This window comes from Dysidea avara, chromosome 8 (assembly GCF_963678975.1).
Source record: "Dysidea avara chromosome 8, odDysAvar1.4, whole genome shotgun sequence".
Taxonomy (NCBI): domain Eukaryota; kingdom Metazoa; phylum Porifera; class Demospongiae; order Dictyoceratida; family Dysideidae; genus Dysidea; species Dysidea avara.
In genome coordinates, this window is record NC_089279.1 from 3,602,516 (window position 1) to 3,627,301 (window position 24,786).

The following is a 24,786-nucleotide window of genomic DNA, read 5'->3' on the forward strand; positions in this document are numbered from 1 at the left end:
TCTAATAGAACATGTATAGAATGTTCTAGAACAACCCTTGGTAGATCTATGAAACTATAAACGTTAAGAAATAAGCAGTAAACTAGAATTTTCATTTATGAAGTCATAGAAATTAAGTAAGGTAAACAGCCAAGATAGCAGTGGATAAGTGGTAAGGGTGTGGATGTTAGGTATGGAGGTCCCTGGTTTGAACTCTGGTAAGGTTCCCCCCTGACAGTTTTGTGCACTTTTTTACCCCATGGTGACTGCTCTATTAGAGTATCTTGATCCCATGATTTTACACTGTACTTATTTAGTTTTTGTTCAATAACTCTGTATTGTAATTCCATTGTTTTTGGAGCCATCAGAAAGCACATGCACACTGCTACAATAATCAGTCTACATTCACGCCAATTTATTCCCATGCTCGGTTTACCCTGTAGTTATGACAAAAGTTTGACATTTTCTTATGTGAATAAATATTAATAACTCTCTGGATATTTATTAGATTTATAGCAAACTTAGAACATTAATTCACATTTGTGCAGAAGTTCACAGCAATCAAGGTAAATGTTTGCATTTTATAATAGTTTTTGCAAAGTGTGCGAAAAGAAATCGAAGCCTCTGTAGACTCCTTATGGCTTAAGAATGGTGGACAACTATAATGCAAAAATGGTGTGCTTTGGCAAAGGGTCCATGGAGCTATGCATGCATGAAAATGTTGTTTTCTATCTTCCTGTCAGCATACCCATAGTGTGACATGCCGGCTTTCTTGGCCACATAACACACTACCATGTGTCTTGATTTACTGTGTAGAAACACACAGAAAGAGTATAAACACAGAGAAATGTTACCTGATCTGCGAAAAGGGGTCTTAACTTTCCAAATTTCTAAGTTTGACGAGTCATAACTCGTCATGTGTTTAACCCATTGTCATAAAATTGCAACCAGGAATAGTGCTATGTTAGGAGTGTAAAGTGACCAAATTTCAGGCTAGTACCACACACACAAGTCAAGTTATGGATTGTCAAGTACATGCAAGTGGAAAGGCTGCAAGACCCCTTTTTGCAGATCTGGTCACAAATTATATGTAAAATTAGGTGTTGACATGTGGTTTGCTACTGAATAGCAATCACTAAATGCATGAATTTTTGTTAGTTGTATACACATGTACCCTAAAAATTACTGAATTGATCTGATGCTTAATGTGAGAGCATTTTAAGGTTGTGTTTGCAATTTTTAACCTGGAATATTTAACCTGGAATATTTTACATATTCCAGGTTAGGTTATTTTACACTTTAAGAGAGCATTTTTGATAAGTTAGTGCGTATTTTAAAAACAAGTTTAACCTGAGTATGGTGTAGTAGTCATTCACAATTTAGGGGGTTTAAGGGGGGGAAAGTCCTCCCCCTATAAACAGCCCTAGAATAAAGTGACAATAAACACTGGCTAGATCCATCCGTGGCAGCCCAGTCGTGATTGGAGCACTTGATTTTACAACATCTGAAGGTTAGGAGCTTCCATCACATTAGGCATCATACCATTTGGTGCATATGCGGCGGAAAGGGGGGGGGGGGCTAGGGGGATAAAGCCCCCCCTCGGTCTGCTGAGGGGGGGCTAAGCCCCCCCTCAGAATGATATCACACCGAAATTATCTTTCTTGGAGTCGGGCTGAAAACCCGTGATAAAGATCGAGATACTCTAATAGAGCAGTCACTCTAATAAAGTAGTCAGTGTGTAGCGAGCTATGAAAGGATTTTTATGTAGTTTATCAGCTAGAAATGGTAGCTGGTGAGGTGGAAAGCTCTTGTCAGTTGGTTGTGACCTTTTTTTTTTTTTTTTTTTGTTTTTTTTTTTTTTTTTTTTGGTCTCACCTTACCAAACTATAGAAATAAGTCTGGGTCAGCCCAGCCCCCCCTCATATCAACTACTTCCTCCGCCACTGAAATTTTGGTGCAAGGGATGCTGGTCACCCCGGGAAAGGAAAAAAAACAACCAATTGAAAACAACAGAATGGAGTGGATCTCTTTGGTGGCACAAATCGTTGACCACGTAAACTCTCCTGTATGCCCCGCGTCCCAATTCCTTTAGACATCAAAAATCGAAATCGGAACTGGGGAAGCCATTTCAGATTCTCTTGAAGGTATGGGTGCCGAGATGCGTGCGCCGCCAGAGTAGAATATTAAGTTATATTTTGTACCTCTATAAATAGTATGAATTCGTGAAATCCTTTGTGAAATCTCCCGTCACTGCTGGACGTGAAAGTAGTGCAGTAACACAGGTTGTGAAGCGATAAGGGAGCAGTACAGGTGATGACGAGATGGCTAGGTCGGCTACCTTGTACATGGTGCTGTCTTCTGATGCGATATTCCGTCGTGTGGTAATTCCCCTGCTGTTGTTTGTAGGTGAGTGCAGGCACACCATGAACTTGTGCTAACTTCTTTCTCTTGTCTTTCCTGTGGAAAACATAGAGACTTTAATAGTTACTGGGTCCCTGCAGTCTAGTGTGTCAACAATTCACTAAGAACATGCATGGAAGTAGAGTTCACTCTCGAGTTCACCACTCAATGGGTAAACAGCCATGATTCGTTATATGCCAGTGGCTCATGGCTGTGACTTCCTTCACCTTCTCGAATGTACTTTGATTGTACATCAAATACCCAGTTTCCCATCATTTTCACAAATGGCACTGTGTGAAGTTAATATTTTTGCTCTTTTTCATTTCATGAAAGCATAAACAATCACATTTACCCCTTGAAAACCGCATTTATAGTACAATCTGTGACCACAGTCATGGTTGGTCAAGCTTCAATTTGACTGTTGACTATCATCACAATTTAATGGCGGAATATATTGATTTTTGTCAGTGTTTAGTGCAGTATTTTCTGGCACAGTTTTTTTTTATTGTCCTGGAAGAACAACTGCACTATTGTCCTTTACTTAAACCTTGACTTCTGCAGTTGCAAACATCTATGGATTGACACCTCTATGCAAGGTTGGGCACAGGTGAAAATTTGTTAAGCATTAATGTTAGCAGTTTGTCTCAAATCATCAAACTGCTAATTTTTGGGATCATTATTTATAATCAGTAGCTATATACTTTCAATGAGTCTCCACTAGTCCATGGAATAAGTGCTATATGTAGTGTCAGAAGAGTAACAATGCTGAGTCTCGAGATTGCCACTGGAAGCTGCCACTGCAACAGTATAATGTGTTCAGGATTCTTGGGTATCTTAGAGGGAAGAAGTAACATACACGTACTGGTTGTGAAAGCACTCATCTACTTCTGTCTTGACAACTCCCTGTGGACAATCTAACCAGAGAGCTTCAATCTTGCCAGTATTGCCACACTTCTGACGCTGTGTAGCAACAGACAATATTGAGTATTAAGTTGTGTCAAAAATTGTTTTGTTCAGTGTATTTGTTCTATTCCATGCACTGGTGAAGAGCTTTTCAGTGCTTACTGCCTCTGACAAGTTTAGTGCCCAACCTGGGACGTACAATTGATAAGTGTTAATCTTCTCTTGTTCACACACAGCATCAATATTCCGTTACAACCTCATTTCATTGCTCTACTTTACGTCTATGTTGGTAGCCGTCTTGTTACCAGCAGGAACAAAACGACATTTAGAGAGAAGTGAGTTGTTGTTTTTTGTTGTTGTTATGACTACAACACTTTACAGTACCTCACTTCATCCTCACAATCTTCCTCATTGTACTGTCCACCATCGGTACACTGGGTCAACCTCTCTTCCAGATCACCCTAGCTACTGATTACAACACAACTTATTGTAAGTGTCTTTTGTGTAGTGTGATTGTAGAGGATGGGGTAATGTATGACAGGGTGGTGAGAATTCGCGTGTTTAGCTTTTGAAGTTTCTTCAACATCTTCATGATAATGAGTTTTATCTTTATCAAGCAACTGATCATCTTCCAGCTGTACTGCTTTGGAGAAGTTTGCCTTCCGTAAGGATGTGAATAAATTAAAGCAACTGATTAGCAAATACACCTGCTTGCAATCTGTAGGGCAAAATGGTGCGGCTAAGCAACAAAAGGTTGATCAATTCTATAGCCAAAACAAACCTGACAACATGTAGTTAAAGTTACATATAAGGAATTTGAGTTACAGGATCATATCAGGGTAACACCACATGTGCAATTAAACAGTGAACATTACATTACAAATGAAATTACAAACTGCACAACTCAACAAACTGGTTTGTGTACCATCATAATACGGTACATCATTTGTAAGAGCAAAAAAATGTAGCTTTCAATTTGGCTTGGCAACAAGATGTTTGAAATAATGTTTATGGTCAGGTAGAGGTGTTTTGATATAATGTGAAAATGTAATGACGACCTGATAATTATATTTACTGCAAAATAACTCATTGCGGTGACAACATTACTGTGGTAGGCTATAGTCTGTTCACAACCACCATAGCTCCATGTAAGAGTCAGCAACATCGGAGGTGGCATTATAATAGTGCATAAACATATGGGATATTTTAATGCTTCATAACTTGCTTGTTCCTGTTCTGTCAAAGCACGTTTACACAACAGTTCAAAGTTGGTTTGTGTAACAGAAGTTGTTACGGAAAACGAGTATTCATGTGTTCATGAACCAACCATGGTATGAAATAGGTGGAGAGGTACTATAGTCATTTGTTAAAGTGGCGTTCCTTTTATTGTCTAACACAACCGTAAAGGTTATTACTTGAGAAGAATTACTGTACTACACTCAATATCATGTCACTTATTAAGATACCATTCTGTTGTCCTCTTCAACCCTTGTGTAACCAGGCCTCTACCTTCATCGTAGTTCAATATTATTCCAACATGTATATATTTGTGATGTGTACTTGTAGGTACGGACAATGAGAAGATCTGGCGTCAGTGTGGGTTTATTCAGTGAGTTTTGTTTTATTGTATTTTAATGACAGTTGCTCACTCTTGTTACAGGTTTGAAGATGTTGATGCTGTAGACATCATGAGATTCATATTGCCTGACGTAGTCATATTGATCACCAGCATACTGTCTTTTTTGATGCTCATGTTCATAGCTTTGTCACAAATGTGGTACAATCAGGCATCAAGCAGTGAGCAAACAAGCTCAAGCCGACAACAAAAGAGGCACTCAAAGGACATTGATTTTGTTAGCAGCTACCACTCCATCAATAGTGAACCTTCTCTAAAATTTAGTGAGGCCAGCGTGGATTTGGGACCACGTTCTGAGAGAAAGATGAGAAGACCTCAGTCTCAGTTACATTTTGTACAGCAACCAAGCTACTCTGCCTACTTGACAGTGTCTTGGTATTTCACATTTATATTCCTCCTGTGGCTTAGTGGAGTGTGCACAGCATCAGTACTCAACTTCCCATACTTCGTATCTAGTGTGTGTTTAGCATTGTGTTGGGGTCTGCACTTGAACCGAACAAGATGTTTCCTGATCACTCAAAGAATCATCATCATTCTTACAACTCTCTACTCAGCTATTCATCTCATTCTTCTCTATGTATATCAGTTCCAGTCAGCTCAGGACCTTGTGCCCAGGCCAAGTGTGACTGCAAGGCACGTATGTATGTGTGTGTCCTGTACATCTTTTTGTATCTGTCTTGTCTATCTGTATGTGTGTCTGTCCTGTATGTTTGTCTGTCCTATTTGGTTTGTACCTAATGTTGTGCGTATGTGTGCTCTTGCATAAATGTTCTGTTGTATCTTTGTTCTGTCATTCATATAACATATCTTCACAGGGTCCTAGGTTTGATTGGACTGGTTCGTACTGACTGTGAAAACCCAACAAAACTACATGTCCACTCGAAACTAGAATGGCCACAATACCTCGGTCCCATCAGCATTGTCCTACTCTACTACTTTGCTGCCAGTGATGTCCGACACTGGCTGTTACAGTATGTGAGGAGACTAAATGTGGTGAGTGACTGAACAGTGAGTATACTGTAGGTCCAGAAAGTTTTGTGTTAGCATGTAAGACCACTAATAACAAAATTTTTCTTGCCTTAATATATAGATCGATGCAAAAAATTTTAACTATAAAACAAAGGGAATATAATATGAAGATATAAAATTTTGCACCACAACTAGAACTGTTTCGGCATGACATGCATAGTATGCTTTGATATCTAACGAGGTCTCTAATATATCACTAAGAAACCTCCTAGAAACCTCCTTGAGTTGGTTAGAAACCTACTGAGTATTTTATTCAGACTTCAAGTATTTAGCAAAGTGTACTAAAGCCCAGCTGTGAAAACTTGTTTTTGATCATGGGTAAATATAATGCGATTAAAATTACACGCTGAACCAGGAACCACGCCTTTGGATTCTAATACCATGAAGAACCTTTGGTCGAGTTCCTAACGTATACATAGGAAGAGAATTGGTATGCCAATTCCAGTATAGTTGCAATAGACTCTTGTAGTGGTACTTGTACTCAAATAGTGGTACTCAGCATATCATTGTCTTAATACATAGCAATGAAATGTACAGGAGCTGTAGCACATAGTCCACACCAAAAGTATTGAATAGGCTTCCTCAATTCTTTAAAGTGGCTTAGCCATCATATCACAAGTTCAAGTCACCAATTGCTGGCACATTGTTAGGTCAGCTCAAGGCCATGAGTGCTTCTATACTCTTTGTCAGAGTTTCCCAATGAGTTTCATTCTTGTTCGTCTTGACCTGAGTTTGTCTCTTTATTTCACCCAGTTCAGTACCAAGTGTTCTATATTTCTTGTAGTTTCCAGAATCACCATATTAGGCTATAGCAGTTACCTACAAAATGTAAAGCAAAAGTTAGACAGTGACTTGCAATGATAAAGCTGTCAATTGTTTCTTCATTTTCATTGGGGCAGTCTACAAACACAAGCTTATTTACACAAAAATTTCCAGACCAATTTTTGTCTATACTTATGATACTTTACATGTACAGTATAGGGGTTGTTGACACTGACTTGTATGTAGGGAGAATCTACACCTGTTGACATCAAACAGAAGAAGAAGAAGTCACCATCCAGTGGTAAACCAGCTACTTCTATAGTAAGTGTCACATATTATTGTTTTCTTGAGCAAGAAACTTCACTCACATTGCTTCAGTCTACCCAGCTGTAAACGTGGACTTGGTGTTAACCAGCCAACTGTCCATGTTTCACATGGCAAACAAGGTTTAGGTGGGACTTTGGGTACCCACAGTGTTGGGGTAATTACTTCTTAAAAGTAACTAGTTACGTATTACATATTACTTGCAACTGAACTATTTAGTTAAAGTTACATATTACCCATAAAATAAAGTAACTATTTACATATTAACAATTTGTGTCCACAGCCTTAAGCTGTCATGTGTGCAACTACCACCTTATCATGTGACATGATTGTGTTGTTGGGCAATGTGCAAATCTTGGTTATAAGTAATAAGCTGGTGAATAAGCTTCATTCAGTAGGCTTTGTTACTTCGTTGTGGCTAGACATTACTTAGTGGATTACTAATGAGATTAGTAACTTTGTTACTTGTAGCAATAATATTATGTAATATTAGACTCGTTACAGTAACTAAATTACTTAGGTGACGCATTACATTTGTAAGTAAAGTAACTTTAGTTGTATTACCAGTTTTTTTTATAACGTATTTCGTTATATTACTTAAAGTAATAATTATTACGTAACATGTTACATAAGTAACGTGTTACCCCCAACACTGGGTACCCACACCTTCACCTGTGAGATAGGGCACAGCCTCCTAGTGGTGCCCCCAAAATACCCTATCTCCTAGCACCTGAATAGTGCACAGGTTTCAAAGTGTCTCTGTGTCAAAGTGTCTCTGGCCATGAATACAGTGACTGAAGGCATTGCTAATGTATGCAGTGTGTATAGTATACATGTATTCCATTTTTGAGATAGTACAACATTTACAGTTGATGGATATTGAAACAGGAGCCACTACCGATCATCCTCCTGAGGAAACCCCCAAGAAGAAAAAGAACAAACTACGTCACTGGTTCTCACATGATGGTGTAGCTGGCTGGTTGATACAGTCAGTACGCAGTGCTATACTGAAGAGTGTCAAATATTTTATCCAGACTAACTTTGCGCTCACTCTGGTCTCCATGATGGTGGGTGTATAATGGTGGTAATATTTTTTAAACACTACAAAAAAGAATAGTGCTAAATTGAAGAGTATGCTACAATGTGGGGTAACGTTATTTATAAATCTTGTATGAAAACAATTTCGCTTTGCTTTTTTACAAAATAGAGGTCATGTGATGTTACACTATGAACCATTTGTGGAAAACCTGCCCATAATGGTTCAAACCTTTAAGTTTGAATTGGAGAAACAGCTACAAAGTTATAACAGAAAAACACAAAATCAAACCATGTGGAGCAAACACATGAATGAGATACTCTAATAGAACAGTCACCTATTGAACATTTTAGCAAATGAGGTCAATAGGAAAAGTCAACATATATAACAAATTTAATGTAAACTTGCTTGAATCGTTTTGTAGAAAGTATGGAAATAAACTGAGTCCTAGATCCACTGGCAGCTGTAGGCCTGCTTTAAACCTTTCAAAGGCTATGTCTTTTTGCTTGGCTATTTTTGTATACATTAAAGTAACAAACACACACACACACACACACACACACACACATACACACACACACACACACACACACACACACACACACACACACACACACACACACACACACACACACACACATTGTATATTGTTGCATACCATTTCAACAGGTCTGGTCATTGCTGTTCCCATCCTGGACATCATTTGTTCTCCTCATGTGGTCCTGTATAGTTTGGGTCTTTCCGAAGTTCAATGCTAAGGACACAGTGTACTACACTACTCCACTGTTAATGCTCTATGCCATCATCTTGTTGCTCATACAATACCTCTACAACCTGGACCTCACTGAAGAAGAACTAGAGAGTAACGCCTATGTTGGTCTGACCAGATACCATGGTCCTCCAGCTGGTGCTCGTGTGCTAACAATTGCTTTAAAGGTATAATACTCAACAAGTAGTAAGGACATTTGATAGTTTAGTGGCAGCTATCGCTTCCCTTAACTTTAACTGTAAAATTTTCATTGCTAAAAATCACTAAGGGATAAGTTAAAGTAATCTTCTTTAGTAAAATATCAAAAAAACAGTCAATGACTTGTACCCAACTTTGTGAACCTTTATACCTTCCCTCTTTTTACAGTCCCTGTTCACTGCTGTATTCCTGTACTCACTAAGAGAGTTTGTCAGTGAGTACAAACATCGATGGCGTTATTATTGGGACCTTGGTGTGTTTCCATTTTCCCGTCACCATGACTACAGTGATGATGTTGAAACCCATCTGATTCCAGCACAGTACTCGACAAATGGTAAGTATTAGAAGATTAAAATATTGGCAGATATTGAAGAGAAAATATTGCAGGGGTATAATAGAGGAGTAGAATATTAGACGGGGGGAGGGGGGAATTGAAATGATTAACCCTAGCATTAATGAAAGCAGACTAGCAGAGTATTAGAACGTATTATTGTATACACAGAGGCAGCTGATCTATTTCTGTACATGGAGAGGTATTGGATATTAGTGACTGTTATTGCATTCCTATTGGTCAGTCTCATTGGTGATGTCACCATATTCAAAATGGTCTATATGTTGTTCTTCCTATTATTCCTAATATGTTATGAGGTGAGTGTAACTCTGTGTGTGTGAGTGTAGACCCTCTTCTCTCTCTCTCTCAAGAGAGGAAAAGGGTGTGTGCGTAGTGTGCGTGTGTGATTTCACACACAACACAACACACACTCTTTCACCATCCACAGATATTGCCTCGTTACTGGTACAACATAATGAAGCCTTTGTGGACGCTTCTCATATTTTATGCCTTCATGGAGTTGGTGATTATCTACACTTATCAGTTCAGTTACATAAGGCACAAGTGGGAGGAGTTGTTTGAGAACCATCATGGCAGCCTGACCCCAGAGGAAATGTATGTTGAAATTACTAGTGGTTTCTGTAATACATTATAAATGTGTTATTTCTTGTTTTAATTACAATGGAAATACAAGTGTTTTGAAATGCAAATATATTTCAGCTTATTTTATTTTGCAGCTTGCAGAGCATTGGCTTCTTTCGAGTAGAAATAGACGATCTTTCATTCACTAATGTCGAAGATTTATTTGAGACACTCATACCTCCTGCACTGTTTGTAGCAGTAATGGCACTCCAGTTGAAATATTTCAGTCCATTGGATGTAACAGTGGAAGAGGCAATGGCACACAGCTCTTTGACTGAAGAGGGAGATGACAATACTCCTAAACTATTACAAAAATTGATAAAATATATACACATATTTGCTGAATTCTGTTGGAGATTTCTAGAAATCTATCTTGACAAGGTTATAACAATAGTAGCATTTGTTCTTGTCCTACAACAAGTTAGTTCAACTCATATCATCACATTGCTTATACTATTGGGACCGATTGTCGGGATGAGAGCCACACGAGTCTGGTACCCAATACTAACCCTGTACATCAGTGTATTGATCATGTTGAAGATGATGTACCAAGTTAGAATGATTGAAGTGGACACATTTGATCTCACTGATGAATGTTCTGTAAGCAATAGAGTTTTAGTGCGTTTACCATTGTGGTGTGGTAGGCTATTGATGTTATTGACAGCCACAAAGCTCAAGTTACTGGTGAGATGTTCAACTACAAGTATTCACCTCGGGAAAGTGACCCAGCCTGGTTTGGCTTCTTCAAGGTCGAGTGTCAGGACTGCAGTGGCTTCATAAGCTACATCACGGTATCTGTGTGTGTGTGTGTGTGTATGCCTGTGTATAACACGTGTCACAATTTCAGGTTCACATTGTTCTTGTCATGTTGATCGCATGCAGATACTCAGTGTCAAGAAGACAAGTAAATGGTGTCACGTATTGTCCCTTCTTCCAGTGCTTGTTTGTAGGCACGATGTCAGAGGCAGCATGGCAATAGCACTCTTGATACAGACAAGTTGGTGTTGTTCCCTGGCATCACTGTAGAGGAGATGGACACATCCATTCTCAAGACCGTAGCCTATCTAGTCAGCCATATATTTGAGTTCTATGGTCTACACGTGAGCCCAGTATACAATACAGGATGTGCAGTGAGAGAAGTGTTGCTCAAATGAGCTGAACCACTTCAAGTTTTACAAGCTGTGTTTTATTTAAAACACTTCACAAAAGCTTTCTACTTAAAACAATCGTGAATAAGCCTTCACTATTTTTTCTAGCTCACTAAACACAAGACTTAATTTCACGCCATAGTTTCTTTGTAGTACTTTTTATTGGTGTTTGTTTAAAGGGTCCACTTGTCTGCTTATCATAGCATCCTTACTTCAAGATATGGGCCCAGCATTAGCAAACTACTTCATCTCATGTAGCATCCATTTCATTATATTAATAATGTGAATTTATTTCTCTTCTAGTTGTGTTGGTGTGTATTAGCCATCAACATAGCAGTGAGGATTGACGTGTATGGAGTGGTGTATGCTGTGGCACTGGGTCTGCTCTTGTTTATATCATGGATGAGACTATGGCCAGCCTGGGTGATCTACTTGTTATTTCATGGATGTCTATTGGTACTACAATACCTCCTACTGTTGAATACTCCATATGGAGCTTGTATCCAGGATGGGAGGGAGGATAAGGGTTAGTGTGTTATTGTGAAAGTTAAAATCCACACTAAAATACCCAAGCTGTGAAAAAAGGGCATAGCCTTGGAGGCCACACCCTTTTCCCACAGATTGGCTGTTTTGTGTGGGTTTTTGTTTCTTTTCGTACCCTATATAGCCTCAAAGCTAGTCATGGACTAGCTGTAGGGCTTATTTTTACCCACATTTCTTCTTATCTGCAGACAAAATGATGATGTTATTGAAGACAGAAGTTATATTTGTACTGTTTTTGTAATACTCTAATAGAGCGCACATTTTTTTTTTGAGGTTTTCTATTAGAATGCACATAATAGAATTTCCATCGGTAAATATATGAAAATAACTTTTACTATTAAGTAAATTTTAGTTAGGATTTTTCTTAGAAATTAAATGAGGTGATCAGTGGTGATACCAGTGGTTTAGGATTTGAGTGCTCAGTACAAAGGTCCCTGGTTACTCCAGTAGTAACATTTTTCATGCACCTTTTACCCCATGTTGACTGTTCTATTAGAGTATCTCAACCCCATGATCTACATTTGTTTGGTTTTTGCTTTATAACTCTGTAGCTGTTACCTCTTTGTATTTCTAACCATCAAAGGGCACTGCTATGATAGCTAGCCTAGGTTCACACTAAATTGCAAGTTATTCCCATAAGCGGTTTGCCGACACAAGTTCAATCTTTTTTACGCAAATAAACATAGCCTTTAAATGCTCTTCATCTGTACCAGATGTAAAGGAAATTGAATTATGACTTTGGATCTTATAACAAGTTTTGCAAAGTATGTGAAAAGAATAATCTAGGTCACCGTAGAAGAAAAGAACAAAGAAAAAATAAATTAAAACTTTGGTTGCTTATATCTTGTAAATGGCTGGAGTGATATTATCAAATTTGCTTTGTGGCCTACCCTACCTAGTGGACAGCTATAGCCTTTTATTTCTTTCTGTTAATATATCCATGGTGTAATGTATCAGCTTTCTTGGCCACATGACTCACTACTGTGTGTCTTAATTGTGTTATTGCATTGTAAAATCTTACACATAGATAGCTCATTTTTTCTGTAAGAGGTTTTAGATATGGAACCACCCGTATTAGAACCAAATTATTTGTCTTCATTGTGGAGTTTATATTTTGAACACTCTACATAATTATTTGTTTATCCTCACATGAAATGTTATTATGTGTGGCATTGACACTCTTACAATAGAACTCCCATGGAGTGATATGGAGCCGTTGGCACTGAAGCGATGGTTGTGGCTACCTTTGAGCAGTGACAATGTGACCATATTGAACAAGGATTGGTTGTGGGGTGAGTAGCCTTTTTTCCTACCCCTGGTAATTGTACCTGTTTTTGTAGCTGATTTTTTCTCATTCTTGTTCCTTTGCTCTGAGTCTTTCAATTTCCCTCAGAGGTCACAGCAGCCTGCAACTAGTACCATAGCTAGTAAACGATTTGCCTTTTGTGCCTTTGATCAAGCTGAGTGAGTGGTAATATTACTTGTAACACTTGCTATTACTGCTTTTGTTCTGTAGGATTTTGTTAGACCATATTAAAGTATGTATTTGTGTGCTGTGTGTTTTTGTGTGTGTGCGTGTGTGTGTGTGTGTGTGTGCGTGCATAAATGTGTGTGCGTGCGTGTGTGTGTGTGTGCGTGCATGCATGCATAAGTGTGTGTGTGTGTGTGTGTACTGTGTTTGTAAAAAACTACACTGTTACTTAAGGTGGTATACTGAAAGTATCGCTCAGTGTGTGCGCGTGGTGCATGTGCACACCAGCATACGAGTGATACTTATATTTTAAGTAACAATACAGTTTTTGATTGTTTGCTTTCCCCCACACAGAGGGTGGTCTTCAAACACTCCTATTGGTTCACAATATTCATCATCGTTGCTGTTGGGGTAGCACAAGTCAGTATACTAGGAGTTGTCTACCTGCTTGCCTGTTTCGTCCTTCTCTGGTTTGGCAGTAGAATGCAATTGCTTCCTCCTAGAAAGCTAAGCCGTCGGTAAGTAGTTTGCAATGACACTGGTTATTGTACGGTAGAATGTTAATATAGAAGATAATATTTTAATTCCATTGGGAACCTGTAAAAGAGCTGTGTAAATATTTGTCTAGCTACTGTTAGCCATTTGATAGTTTCACTAGTATCAGGTGACCTATGTTTTCTAGCTGGTTTATGCTACTAGCAGTTGTTTGGTGTGTGCTGCTAGTGAAGATATCGCTACAGGTACATGTTCTACATCAATGTATTCTAATTGTTTAGTTTATGTATTGTTAAGGTGAGGACCTGCGTCTATCCCAAGAATGAATATGACGATGACTGTGTCATCACGAGGTTGTTTAATGCTCAGTGTGGCGCTCGATCTTATTATGGTAAATAACACAAAGCATATTTATGAGAGCATATGAAAGAGTTTGCTAGTGAAAAGTGTTACTAATCAGTCGTCATGGCTGCAGCTATGTGTGTAACTGTTATCCAGCTATTAATGTTGTACACTATGTATGTTTTACAGGAGTAACTGATCCTGACAAACTGTGTGATGATCTGCCTCGCCATGTCGGCCTGTGGTTGGATGTGTTTGCATTTGCGGCCATTACCATTCAAACCATCTTGTTTGCCAGCCCATATTGGAGTTACATTAGGGACTATACTATCGCACAACATCTTGATGATGATACTGATCGGTGAGTTGTTTGTCTTGATCAGTTGTGTTGTTGATCAACCTTGGCTTAGGATTACTGATGCTCTACTGAACAAGATCAACACACAAGTCAAGAAGAATAGAGACAAAGAGAAGGAAATGAAAGAAAATATCAGGGAGAGGTGATCACTTATTGGTAGGTGTCATCCTTTCTAACTATAACTCACAGGCTGCTAGCTGTGAAGAAGAAATACAAGACCTCTGTAGTAGAGCACTATCTCAGAGCTGGGGGTGAGATGTTCAGCCACACATGTTGTGTATAGTTGTAAGGTGATATCTTTTGTAGTTGTCCTGCCCAGGCACATCAAGTTCATTGGAGAGGACCAAGCACTGTATCACGATCGTGCTGCCTTAGTGCAACGAGATGTGGAACAGTTTGAAGAACCTGTCTCACCAACAATTGTCATTGATGATGATCAGGGTACTTCAGAAGAGGAGGATGATAGAGCACTTCGTCCTGGTCGATGGAGGATAATTGGTGTGATGTTAGAATTACTGGATAATGCACTAGCGATGGCTGTTGGTTGGCTACGTGGTACCAGTATTTACTATTTTTACATACTGGAACAATTAGAGGCACAGCGTTCTCAAGAGTCACGTGATCTACAGCATGTTCCTGAACTACCTTCACAAGGTCCACAGTTAGTGTCCGCCAGTTCTGAAGACCCAACTCCAGCATCCAGCAGTGAACCAGTATCAGGGGAATCCCCTGTAGACACAGCTCTGTATGATGATAGCTATTTACTCTACAATAAGGAGAAGGTGTATAAGATCTGGGACAGGATAAAACACAGGCCAATGGAACTACTGGTAACCAGCTACTATGCAGTATTAGCTAACACTCAGTATATCTGCTATCTGCTGATAGTCCTCAATGTGACAGTTCACGGTAGTGTATTATCATTGGTATATGCTGTCTTGATGTTTCTGTGGGGATTGTTGTCCATCCCATGGCCAACCAAAAGGTTCTGGCTCACTCTGATGTTCTATAACATGTTTGTGATACTGGTGAAATATGGCTTCCAGTTCCAGCAAGTTGATTGGTCAGGTTCACCCGAGTCTGGACTGTACTGGCCACGAGTGTTAGGGGTCGAGAAGAAGGATGACTTTCTCAAGAATACAATTTGGGACATCATGTTACTTGTGTCTTTGTTCTTCCATCGTCATCTACTACAGGTACTGTAATATAAATGGCTTCAACCCTTAACACTTGCGCATGCCACTGGTGAAGCTAAGTAGATCAAAAGAGTTAATTTTTACCACACATACCTAACACAAACACCACACACACTACTTGGAAGCCACCCACAGCATCAGATACCATGATAGGCAGAGCTCTATGATGAATCCTGGGCCAGTGACAAGCTGGAGGTCACACACGCGCACACGCACACGCACGTACACAAAGCACGCATTATGCACACACACACACACACACACACACACACACACACACACACACACACACACACACACACACACACACACACACACACACACACACACACACACACACACACACACACACACACACACACACACACACACACACACACACACACACACACACACACACAGCACACAGCACACAGCACACAGCACACAGCACACACACACACACACAGCACACACACAGCACAACACATACACACACACACAACACAACACATACACACTACATGCATATATACAATTGACACAAAATGTTATGTTTATTAGGAAACTAAACGCTGGGATATTCCAGGATACTTTGTTGTCACTTCATATGAGGATATTGATGGAACAAGTGCTTGTAAGTGTATTGTATTGCGTATCTAATTATTGGAGTCAATATTTTCACAATCAGTGAAGCTATTGTTCAAGAAGAGATCAGAGATCAGTGTGAGTAAGACAAGCCGTGGAAGTCAAGGAGATGACAGATCAAAGACTACTCAAGATCAGCCTGATTATTACTGGAGCGATCAAGATGACGATGATGATGACAATGATGACGACGATGATGCTGATGAAAATAATTTAATCATTTTAGTAATGTGCGTATTTCATTGCATTACAGACAAGTGCAGTAAAAGTATGTTGAGCCCATGTGTACACTGTGGAACTATGATATGGCCACAAGATTGCTTCCTAAGTAGGTACAGTGAAGCCTGTCTATTCTGGTCATCATAGGGACAAAATTTTCTGAGGAGGTGGCTGCATTATGCAGGTCACTTTGTACATAGTTGGCACATGTGGGGATTTTTATAATGGCCAGTTTAAACAGGTGACCTCTTTATGCAGTGACTTGATTAGACAGGTTTCACTGTAGCTGTATTAGGAAAATCAGTTTGTACACAATATTTCCAAACTAAAGGATAAAAACCCTCTGAATTAACTGCTAAACTTAATTTTTGAGCTATATTATCAATAATGCTGTGTGGTTGTTGTGTAGAAAGAACATATTGGTGAACATCAAGTACTTCTACAATCAGATAATCAGTCCTGATGTCAGTCTTGGAGCACACAACTATTACATGTTGTCCTTCATCATGGATACTATCAGTTTTATCATTATTGTTGTCGGGTTCTCTTCTTTTGGGGTAAGTAACGTATGTGTGTAGGTAGAGAGAGAGAGAGAGATGGCATGCCATCTTGTAACGCTGCAGTTAGTACTGTTGTAGCCAATAGCCCAAGAATCTAAGCTTGAAGATGTACACTCAAGCTAGTTGAGGAAAACTTACCACAGCATATTACTGCCTCTCTTAATTTTGATCATTTATATATCATCTTGTAGGCGGATGAGGATGAAGGGGTTACTGCTGTTGCCAGTTACATTGAAGAGAACAACATCCCCATCCCATTTCTGATGATGTTGTTTGCTCATTTCTTGTCCATGGTGATAGACAGGTAGGCAATGTGATTTGTGTTTGATTGTGGGTTGGTATTTGTACACACCCTGTAGGGCTATCTACTTGAGGAAGTTTGTCACGGCCAAATTGATGTTCTATTTATTTCAACTGGCTGTCTGGCATCTGTGGCTGTTCTTCATTTTACCCTCGTCTCCCGTCACGGACAAGTTAGCCATTAAACCGTGACACAATATTCTTGTGTTTGACGTGTCTGACATTTTAGGGCCTTCACCGATAATGGATTTTCTCAGGCACTTTACTTCTTCAAGTGTCAGTATTTCATCTTGTCGGCCCAACAGTGTGTGGGGGGTTTCCCCAAGAGGGTACTTGGCTACTTCATCAGTGAACAATACAATATCGTTGCTAGTTTCTTATTCAGAATGTAAGTCACCATTTTGTACTTGTGGAATCAATTGAGAAAGAGTATTTAAGATATAATCTGTTTTGTTTGTTCCTTGAGAAGAAGCACAAAAGAAAAAAAATAGATTGGTGTTGTATTACCTAGAAACCTCCTGCTGAATTCAACATGAGCAGTTATTTTAATGATCTAGCTAATTACCGACATTAATGATATTTTGGAAAACCACTGTGCAAGAAGAGTGCTTGTTGATATAGTACACAGTTATGGTTGTTGTTGAATGATTACCAGTGCTTGACATACGTATAGACAGATTTGAGAGGTGCAATTCTAATACTAACTATCCTAGTATTGTTGGTCCAACTATTTTTTTATTTGTCAATTATTGTGAAACTGTAAGTGTGAAGAACACATCCATTAATCTCTTATATAACTTGTTGGTTTAGGTTTGCTAACCTTTCATGTTATGGCACACAAACAGTACTGCAAATTTTGCTATTGTGTTTTACGTGTGTTTGCCACAGTACAAACACTGGTCGTTTTGATAACATATTGAATGTTCAAGTATCATGGTTCAGTTTATTGTGCTCACATGACTGCAAAATGTCAATTATTTAACAACATCAGTGATACTTCTTAACACTGCTCAAAGTTCATGAAAATTATTTTACAGGTACGATTTTCAACTCAAACACCACCATAAGTATTTAAAACAAGCTATTTGTAGTCAATAAATAAAACTGTTTTGGAGAAGATTTTAGTCGATGGGTTAGTAGCAATGCAGCATTATACAGGTGGTACAAAACAACTTTCAGACAGCTCAATGCAGTGGACAACTCTTAAAGTAACCATTTTTTTTGTTTTTTGTTTTTTTGTTTTCAGACCACTTTTAGAAGCACGTTTTACAAAGTACTTTGGACGTCATTTTCCCGGATTTTACATTTATTTTGTTGGCCACAAAATTTTCATTCTATAAAATTAATGATTATCAAGATTAGCCTATACTAGTGCATAAACAAATGTTGATTTTATGCTTCGAAGGTTTGAATGCAACATTCGAAGCTTTGATGAATATGGTATGGTGATATAGCTACGATTAGCTACATATTATGTAGGTGGCATAATTTTGAGTACATTGTAGCTTAATCCATAGTTTTTGTTTTGGCTCCCTTTGGTAAATGGAATTTCTCACGTTGACACTATTATTTGTCTGTTTAACAAGATATAGCAGCTGGAGAAAACACAAAACAATATGTAGCTGCTGCTAAAAGACATTATAGTAGTACACAACTCACGAATATTCTTCCTCTACAGCTTGCACTTTGCGATTAGTGGTGGGCGTGGCCACTCGTGGTGCCAGCTAGTTAACTTGTCAGACACCTAGTACAACCACCTTCCATTACTTTCTAGTGTTTCAAGCGTAACTGCCCATGGTAAAATTTTTCATGACGTGATGAGCAATCGGATTCTTATGGTCTTCTGCTTGCCAGGTTGCGCATGTGCAAAATTCGAACTTCATTCGAATAATGTGCCCTTCGAACCATTGAACGAATGCAGTACATTCGTTTATGCACTATGTACTACATAACAGGTAGCCTGAGTGAAAAACAAGTGATCCACCCATGAAAATCTTTAATCTGCAAAAATTGCATACCAAAAATTTGGTACATATACAGTATTCAGTGGCTACCCATCACTGCTACTATTCATTACAGTTACCGAGCTATTCCATTACTTCCTGAGCTGAAGGAAGTCATGGATTGGATGTTTACTCCCACTTCATTGGAGCTATCCCATTGGCTAAAAGTGCAGGAGGTGTGGTCACTGCTGTATATAATCAAAAACCAGCGAAAATGGGAAAAGGTATGATTAAGCATTGTTATACACTCTCAGTATCTGTTAGTGCGACTTGTTGTTTGTAGAGTGATCGGCGCATGTTGGGTGATCCTGAAAGTTTTACAGCTAAGTTGCTAATGGGTGGAGGACTGTTGATCCTGTTGATTTTGCTGATCTGGGGTCCGCTGTTGATAATCGCTCTTCTCAACACTACTACAATTGGTAATTCTCCAGTGGAGGTCTCGATTGAGTTGAGCATTGGATCATTTGAGGTTATTGTTATTATTGATGTTGTTGATCCTTTGTTGATTGATGTTCATCGTGTGTTGATCATGTATTACTGTTGAGCATGTATTGATATAATAATCATGATGTAGCCATTGTTGACGATGAAAGTAGGGGAGTATGGCATAAGAAGACTAGATGATACAGAGTTTGATTATGTGAGCAGTGACTATTCAAGAAGCAAAAAGGTTAGGAGTACAATGCGTACATGTGTGTGTTTGTGTATATATCAGTCATAACATTACAGTGGAGCCTCAGTTATCTGAAGCCCAATGTCTCAGGTAATGCTAAGTCTGAAACCCATACATTTGTATACAGATCTCTGTTGAAATACTCTAATAGAACATACACATGTACTCGATATATATACTGTATTCATGATATCAACATTTGTTGTAAGAGTGTTCTCTTCATAATTTATGCTAGAGACCTAGCCCAGTAACTGTGAGCTATCAAACTAACTTTCTATTTACAGAGTAGAAAATCATTTGAAGACAGTTACAAACAGTCAGACTTTCGCTATATCTTGTTCTCTGGAAACTCAACTTCTGTGTGGGAGATTAGTCCTCCTGCTCGAGCAGCACTTGAAGATTACCTACAACAAAATGAAAGTGTCTATGTCCCTCTAATATTTTCTTGGGAGATCACAAGGTATGTGTGTATTGTATGATAGTATGTGTGTATTGTATGATAGTACGTGTGTATTGTATGATGGTATGTGTGTATTGTATGATAGTATGTGTGTATTGTATGATAGTATGTGTGTATTGTATGATAGTATGTGTGTATTGTATGATAGTATGTGTGTATTGTATGATAGTATGTGTGTATTGTATGATAGTATGTGTGTATTGTATGATAGTATGTGTGTATTGTATGATAGTATGTGTGTATTGTATGATAGTATGTGTGTATTGTATGATAGTATGTGTGTATTGTATGATAGTATGTGTGTATTGTATGATAGTATGTGTGTATTGTATGATAGTATGTGTGTATTGTATGATAGTATGTGTGTATTGTATGATAGTATGTGTGTATTGTATGATAGTATGTGTGTATTGTATGATAGTATGTGTGTATTGTATGATAGTATGTGTGTATTGTATGATAGTATGTGTGTATTGTATGATAGTATGTGTGTATTGTATGATAGTATGTGTGTATTGTATGATAGTATGTGTGTATTGTATGATAGTATGTGTGTATTGTATGATAGTATGTGTGTATTGTATGATAGTATGTGTGTATTGTATGATAGTATGTGTGTATTGTATGATAGTATGTGTGTATTGTATGATAGTATGTGTGTATTGTATGATGGTATGTGTGTATTGTATGATAGTATGTGTGTATTGTATGATAGTATGTGTGTATTGTATGATAGTATGTGTGTATTGTATGATAGTATGTGTGTATTGTATGATAGTATGTGTGTATTGTATGATAGTATGTGTGTATTGTATGATAGTATGTGTGTATTGTATGATAGTATGTGTGTATTGTATGATAGTATGTGTGTATTGTATGATAGTATGTGTGTATTGTATGATAGTATGTGTGTATTGTATGATAGTATGTGTGTATTGTATGTGTGTATTGTATGATAGTATGTGTGTATTGTATGTGTGTATTGTATGTGTGTATTGTATGATAGTATGTGTGTATTGTATGATAGTATGTGTGTATTGTATGTGTGTATTGTATGATAGTATGTGTGTATTGTATGATAGTATGTGTGTATTGTATGATAGTATGTGTGTATTGTATGATAGCCATTTGGGGGTGGGAATACTTGGTGGTAAAATGAATCAGGAATAATTCTGAGTAGTAGGACAATTTTCATAAGTTTTATAATATAAAAATTCTTTGCAGTGCTAATGATATACTCTAATAGAGCATCCACCTACCCTTATAAAGCAGTCATAAAGTGATTGCTCTATTAGATTGTCTCGATCTTTTAAGCTACAATTTATGCTTGCTGGCTCTATAGTTGCAGAAGAAAACTGATGTAATTAGCTGTAATCACTCCTGGAAATAATAATAGGTTAAGAAATACTGTTGTAGGTAACAATCTGCTCACACTGTATTATCTATGCTATTATGAGCCAGCATAAGCAGCACACCATATGTATACAAATTTTGTGATACATAAATTTTGTGGTTGCTTGGCTATCTGCAAAAATTTCACCCTCAAATGTTTGGATTTAGTGTGTACAAAATCATCCTTGAAAATTAAAAAATAAACTATGCAAACAAATCCTGCATCCACAAAAATTACATACCTAAAAATTTGTTCATATAATAAAAAAAATCAGTACTTTTGTCCAGAGCGTCCAATTCCACTGAGCACTATTGTACTAATAGCTTTAGTTTGTAGCAATAAATAATTTTATATTAATACAGAAAGATTTCACAAACAGAAGGCTGTTTTATGCACTAGATGCTTCATGAGTATATCCATCAAAATATTTTCTCTAGACCATGACAATTTTAACCATACAGTAGGACTAAACTCAGGGGCGGATCTAGGGGGTGGGATTTGGGGGCTAAAGCCCCCCCCCCCCTTCACTTTTAGGCTTTACTTGATCAGTATGCTGAGGATTGTAATGAATTTTTTACTTAGTATAATTATATGATCACTAATAATACAAATACTCATAAACCAACCTTATAAACATCTTTCCAAGACATAATCAGTGGATTTATGCTAAAGGTTATGCAACAAGGACCCAGATCAGCATTGGAGGTGTACAAGACCGAGATACTCTAATAGAACAGTCACCTAACTACTCTAATAGAACATTCAGTGTAAGCATAAAAGTTGGTTCTGTTATGGAATCTGCCTGCACCTATACATTCAATGAAGTGCATTGGTCTGTTTAAAAGGCTTGTTTATTTACTTGTGTAGTATTACCAGTACCGGTATACTTAATTCAGGTACACAATTTCCATTGAAAATGCTCTCATATTCAATCTTGTATCATTCAAATTTCAAAATTTTCCAGTTCAACATTATCATGCACATAATTGTGAGAGGGTGCATCATGTGCTTGGTTGTTTGAACCTACCCAAACTTTTCCATTAGCAAATGCCATATATATCTAAAGACAGTACCGTATAGCTGGTAATTTTCGAAATGTTTTTATTTTCAGATATTTCAAAGAGGCCCTTCTGTTCGAAAATAAATTCCCACGTCCGTCACCAGTTGTTCTTCGAAAATAAATCCCCACAAGTGAAAGGAACGATCCAACTTTTGGCGATTTGTTTGTGTATTCCTCGAGTTTTACCTCAGTATTACTGATGATAATGGGTAAACTGTATCATTACTGTGCCAATAACTAGAAAACAGGTGATCCAGAATGGGAATTGATGCTAGAATCTATGGTGGATAGCTAGCTACGATCGAGCACGGTCGAGCAAGTGAATTTACTCCACTCGAGACTCCACTTGAGACTCTACTCGAGACTCCCTCAGTCTTCTCTCCAGTGCACAAGGATGGGCCATTATTAAATCAGTTTTTGGCAAACATTCACGCATCTTCATATTTTGTGACAGAATGTCCGTTTATTTGAAATCCATCCGGACTTCGAAATATGCACTCTTCGAAGTTAAAATCCTTCGAAATTCAGATTTTGCTTCTTGTGCAAAATTTTCTGTTTCAAAAATAACCCGTTATACGGTATATAAAATATCTACAGGCAGAAATATGCATTTTATACAGAAATGTCTCCAAATTGCAGTATTTAGCATCTATCTTTCAAAAATTTCCTTGGGGGGCATGCCCCCCTGACCCCCCTAGTTCCAGCATGCTGGGAGGTGTGCAAAGCACACCTCCACCCAAGAGATTAGTACCTTGAGTTAGCCTCCCTCTTTTATAAATCCTAGATCCGCCCCTGACACTTATGCACACATTCAATATATTTGCTCTGGATACCATAGCTGTACTCAACATGTAAGTCATGTTTCTTGTGTAGGGAACCAGAGACTGGGCTGGCATCAGAAATTGTGTCTGGGGAGGTCATCAGAAAGTTGTACCGAAACAACCCTGAGGACATGCAAACTCGTCAAAACTTTGTCAAGCTATTACAAAACCCTACCTCGGAACCCGTGTAAGTGCTACGTGTTCCATTATAACTACACCAGTGTTATTAACACTATTTGTTATACAGGTTTCTAGTTGATCTTTTTCCACAGTACATCTATGCGCCAGCCAATGGACCTTCAACAGCCCTTGGTGTTTTAAGCCGTGAGTCCTAATACACCTGATGATATAACATTATTAAGTTACGGTGTGTAGGTGGTCGTTATGTCAACTGCACTGCATCCCTGCGCACTAGAAATGTCACAGTAATTCCAATTGGTGCCTCCTCTCCGGTTTCTATCACTATGGAATGGTGGGCACTAAAACAGAACAGTAGTCACCATGCTGTAATGGGTAGAGAAGACAATGTGGAATTTATTATATACAGTGAGAGGATTAATGATCCTGAATTTAGCTTCATTGCAGGATTAGGGTGAGTTACCATGGTCAATCCACAGGGTCAATTATCCTGTGTTATTAGAAAACCCTGGCATTCCCCTAACCATGTGAACATATCATGTTAAAGGAATAATACACTAATTATTATTAAATGTGCATGCAAAAAAGCTTCAACATGAATGTGTGTAATTATTTTGACATTTGTACTCATTTGTGTTACAGAATTATTGGCCTCTATGTCTCTGTGGTACTGGTGATTGGCAGTGCCATACGCCGTTATGTCACTCAACTGCCAAGACAAATCATATATGATGAGATCCCCAACCCAGACAGTCTATTAGAACTTTGTGATGACATATTCTATGTCAGGGAAGATGGACAACTTCAAGAGGAAGAGATATTAGTCAGCAGACTTTTCTTCACGTTCCGATCTTCTGTCAGACTAATAGAAGAGACCAGATGGAAATTAGATTAGCATCCTTATAGTAAATCATCAATTAATTGTATGTTGAATGAATAGTAATATTAATATGATCAATGATGCACTTTT

The 24,786-nt window shown here is 38.2% G+C and overlaps 1 protein-coding gene across 2 annotated transcripts; it reads left to right on the plus strand.

Annotated features, from left to right (window-relative positions):
- Positions 1–2,203: 2,203 nt before the first annotated feature.
- Positions 2,204–24,786, plus strand: LOC136264535 (piezo-type mechanosensitive ion channel component 1-like). Of its 2 annotated transcripts, XM_066059294.1 has the most exons (41): positions 2,204–2,385; positions 3,519–3,617; positions 3,664–3,771; positions 4,849–4,891; positions 4,943–5,551; positions 5,734–5,911; positions 6,956–7,030; positions 7,903–8,100; positions 8,739–9,005; positions 9,205–9,370; positions 9,539–9,684; positions 9,816–9,982; positions 10,105–10,609; positions 10,654–10,800; positions 10,857–10,913; positions 10,960–11,109; positions 11,461–11,683; positions 12,891–12,992; positions 13,041–13,164; positions 13,217–13,238; positions 13,526–13,689; positions 13,854–13,911; positions 13,964–14,057; positions 14,198–14,369; positions 14,419–14,508; positions 14,556–14,617; positions 14,673–15,562; positions 16,106–16,178; positions 16,233–16,419; positions 16,818–16,965; positions 17,160–17,272; positions 17,328–17,441; positions 17,498–17,656; positions 19,348–19,495; positions 19,555–19,740; positions 19,846–19,941; positions 20,229–20,404; positions 23,731–23,865; positions 23,926–24,002; positions 24,054–24,270; positions 24,459–24,786. In XM_066059294.1, exons 1-41 carry the CDS (start codon positions 2,301–2,303, stop codon positions 24,709–24,711), a joined length of 7,083 nt encoding a protein of 2,360 aa, XP_065915366.1. In that variant the 5' UTR covers positions 2,204–2,300; the 3' UTR covers positions 24,712–24,786. The 2 variants fall into 2 exon arrangements, with proteins under 2 accessions (XP_065915366.1, XP_065915367.1); XM_066059295.1 differs by lacking the exon at positions 24,459–24,786 and having other exon boundaries at positions 23,951–24,002; positions 24,054–24,195.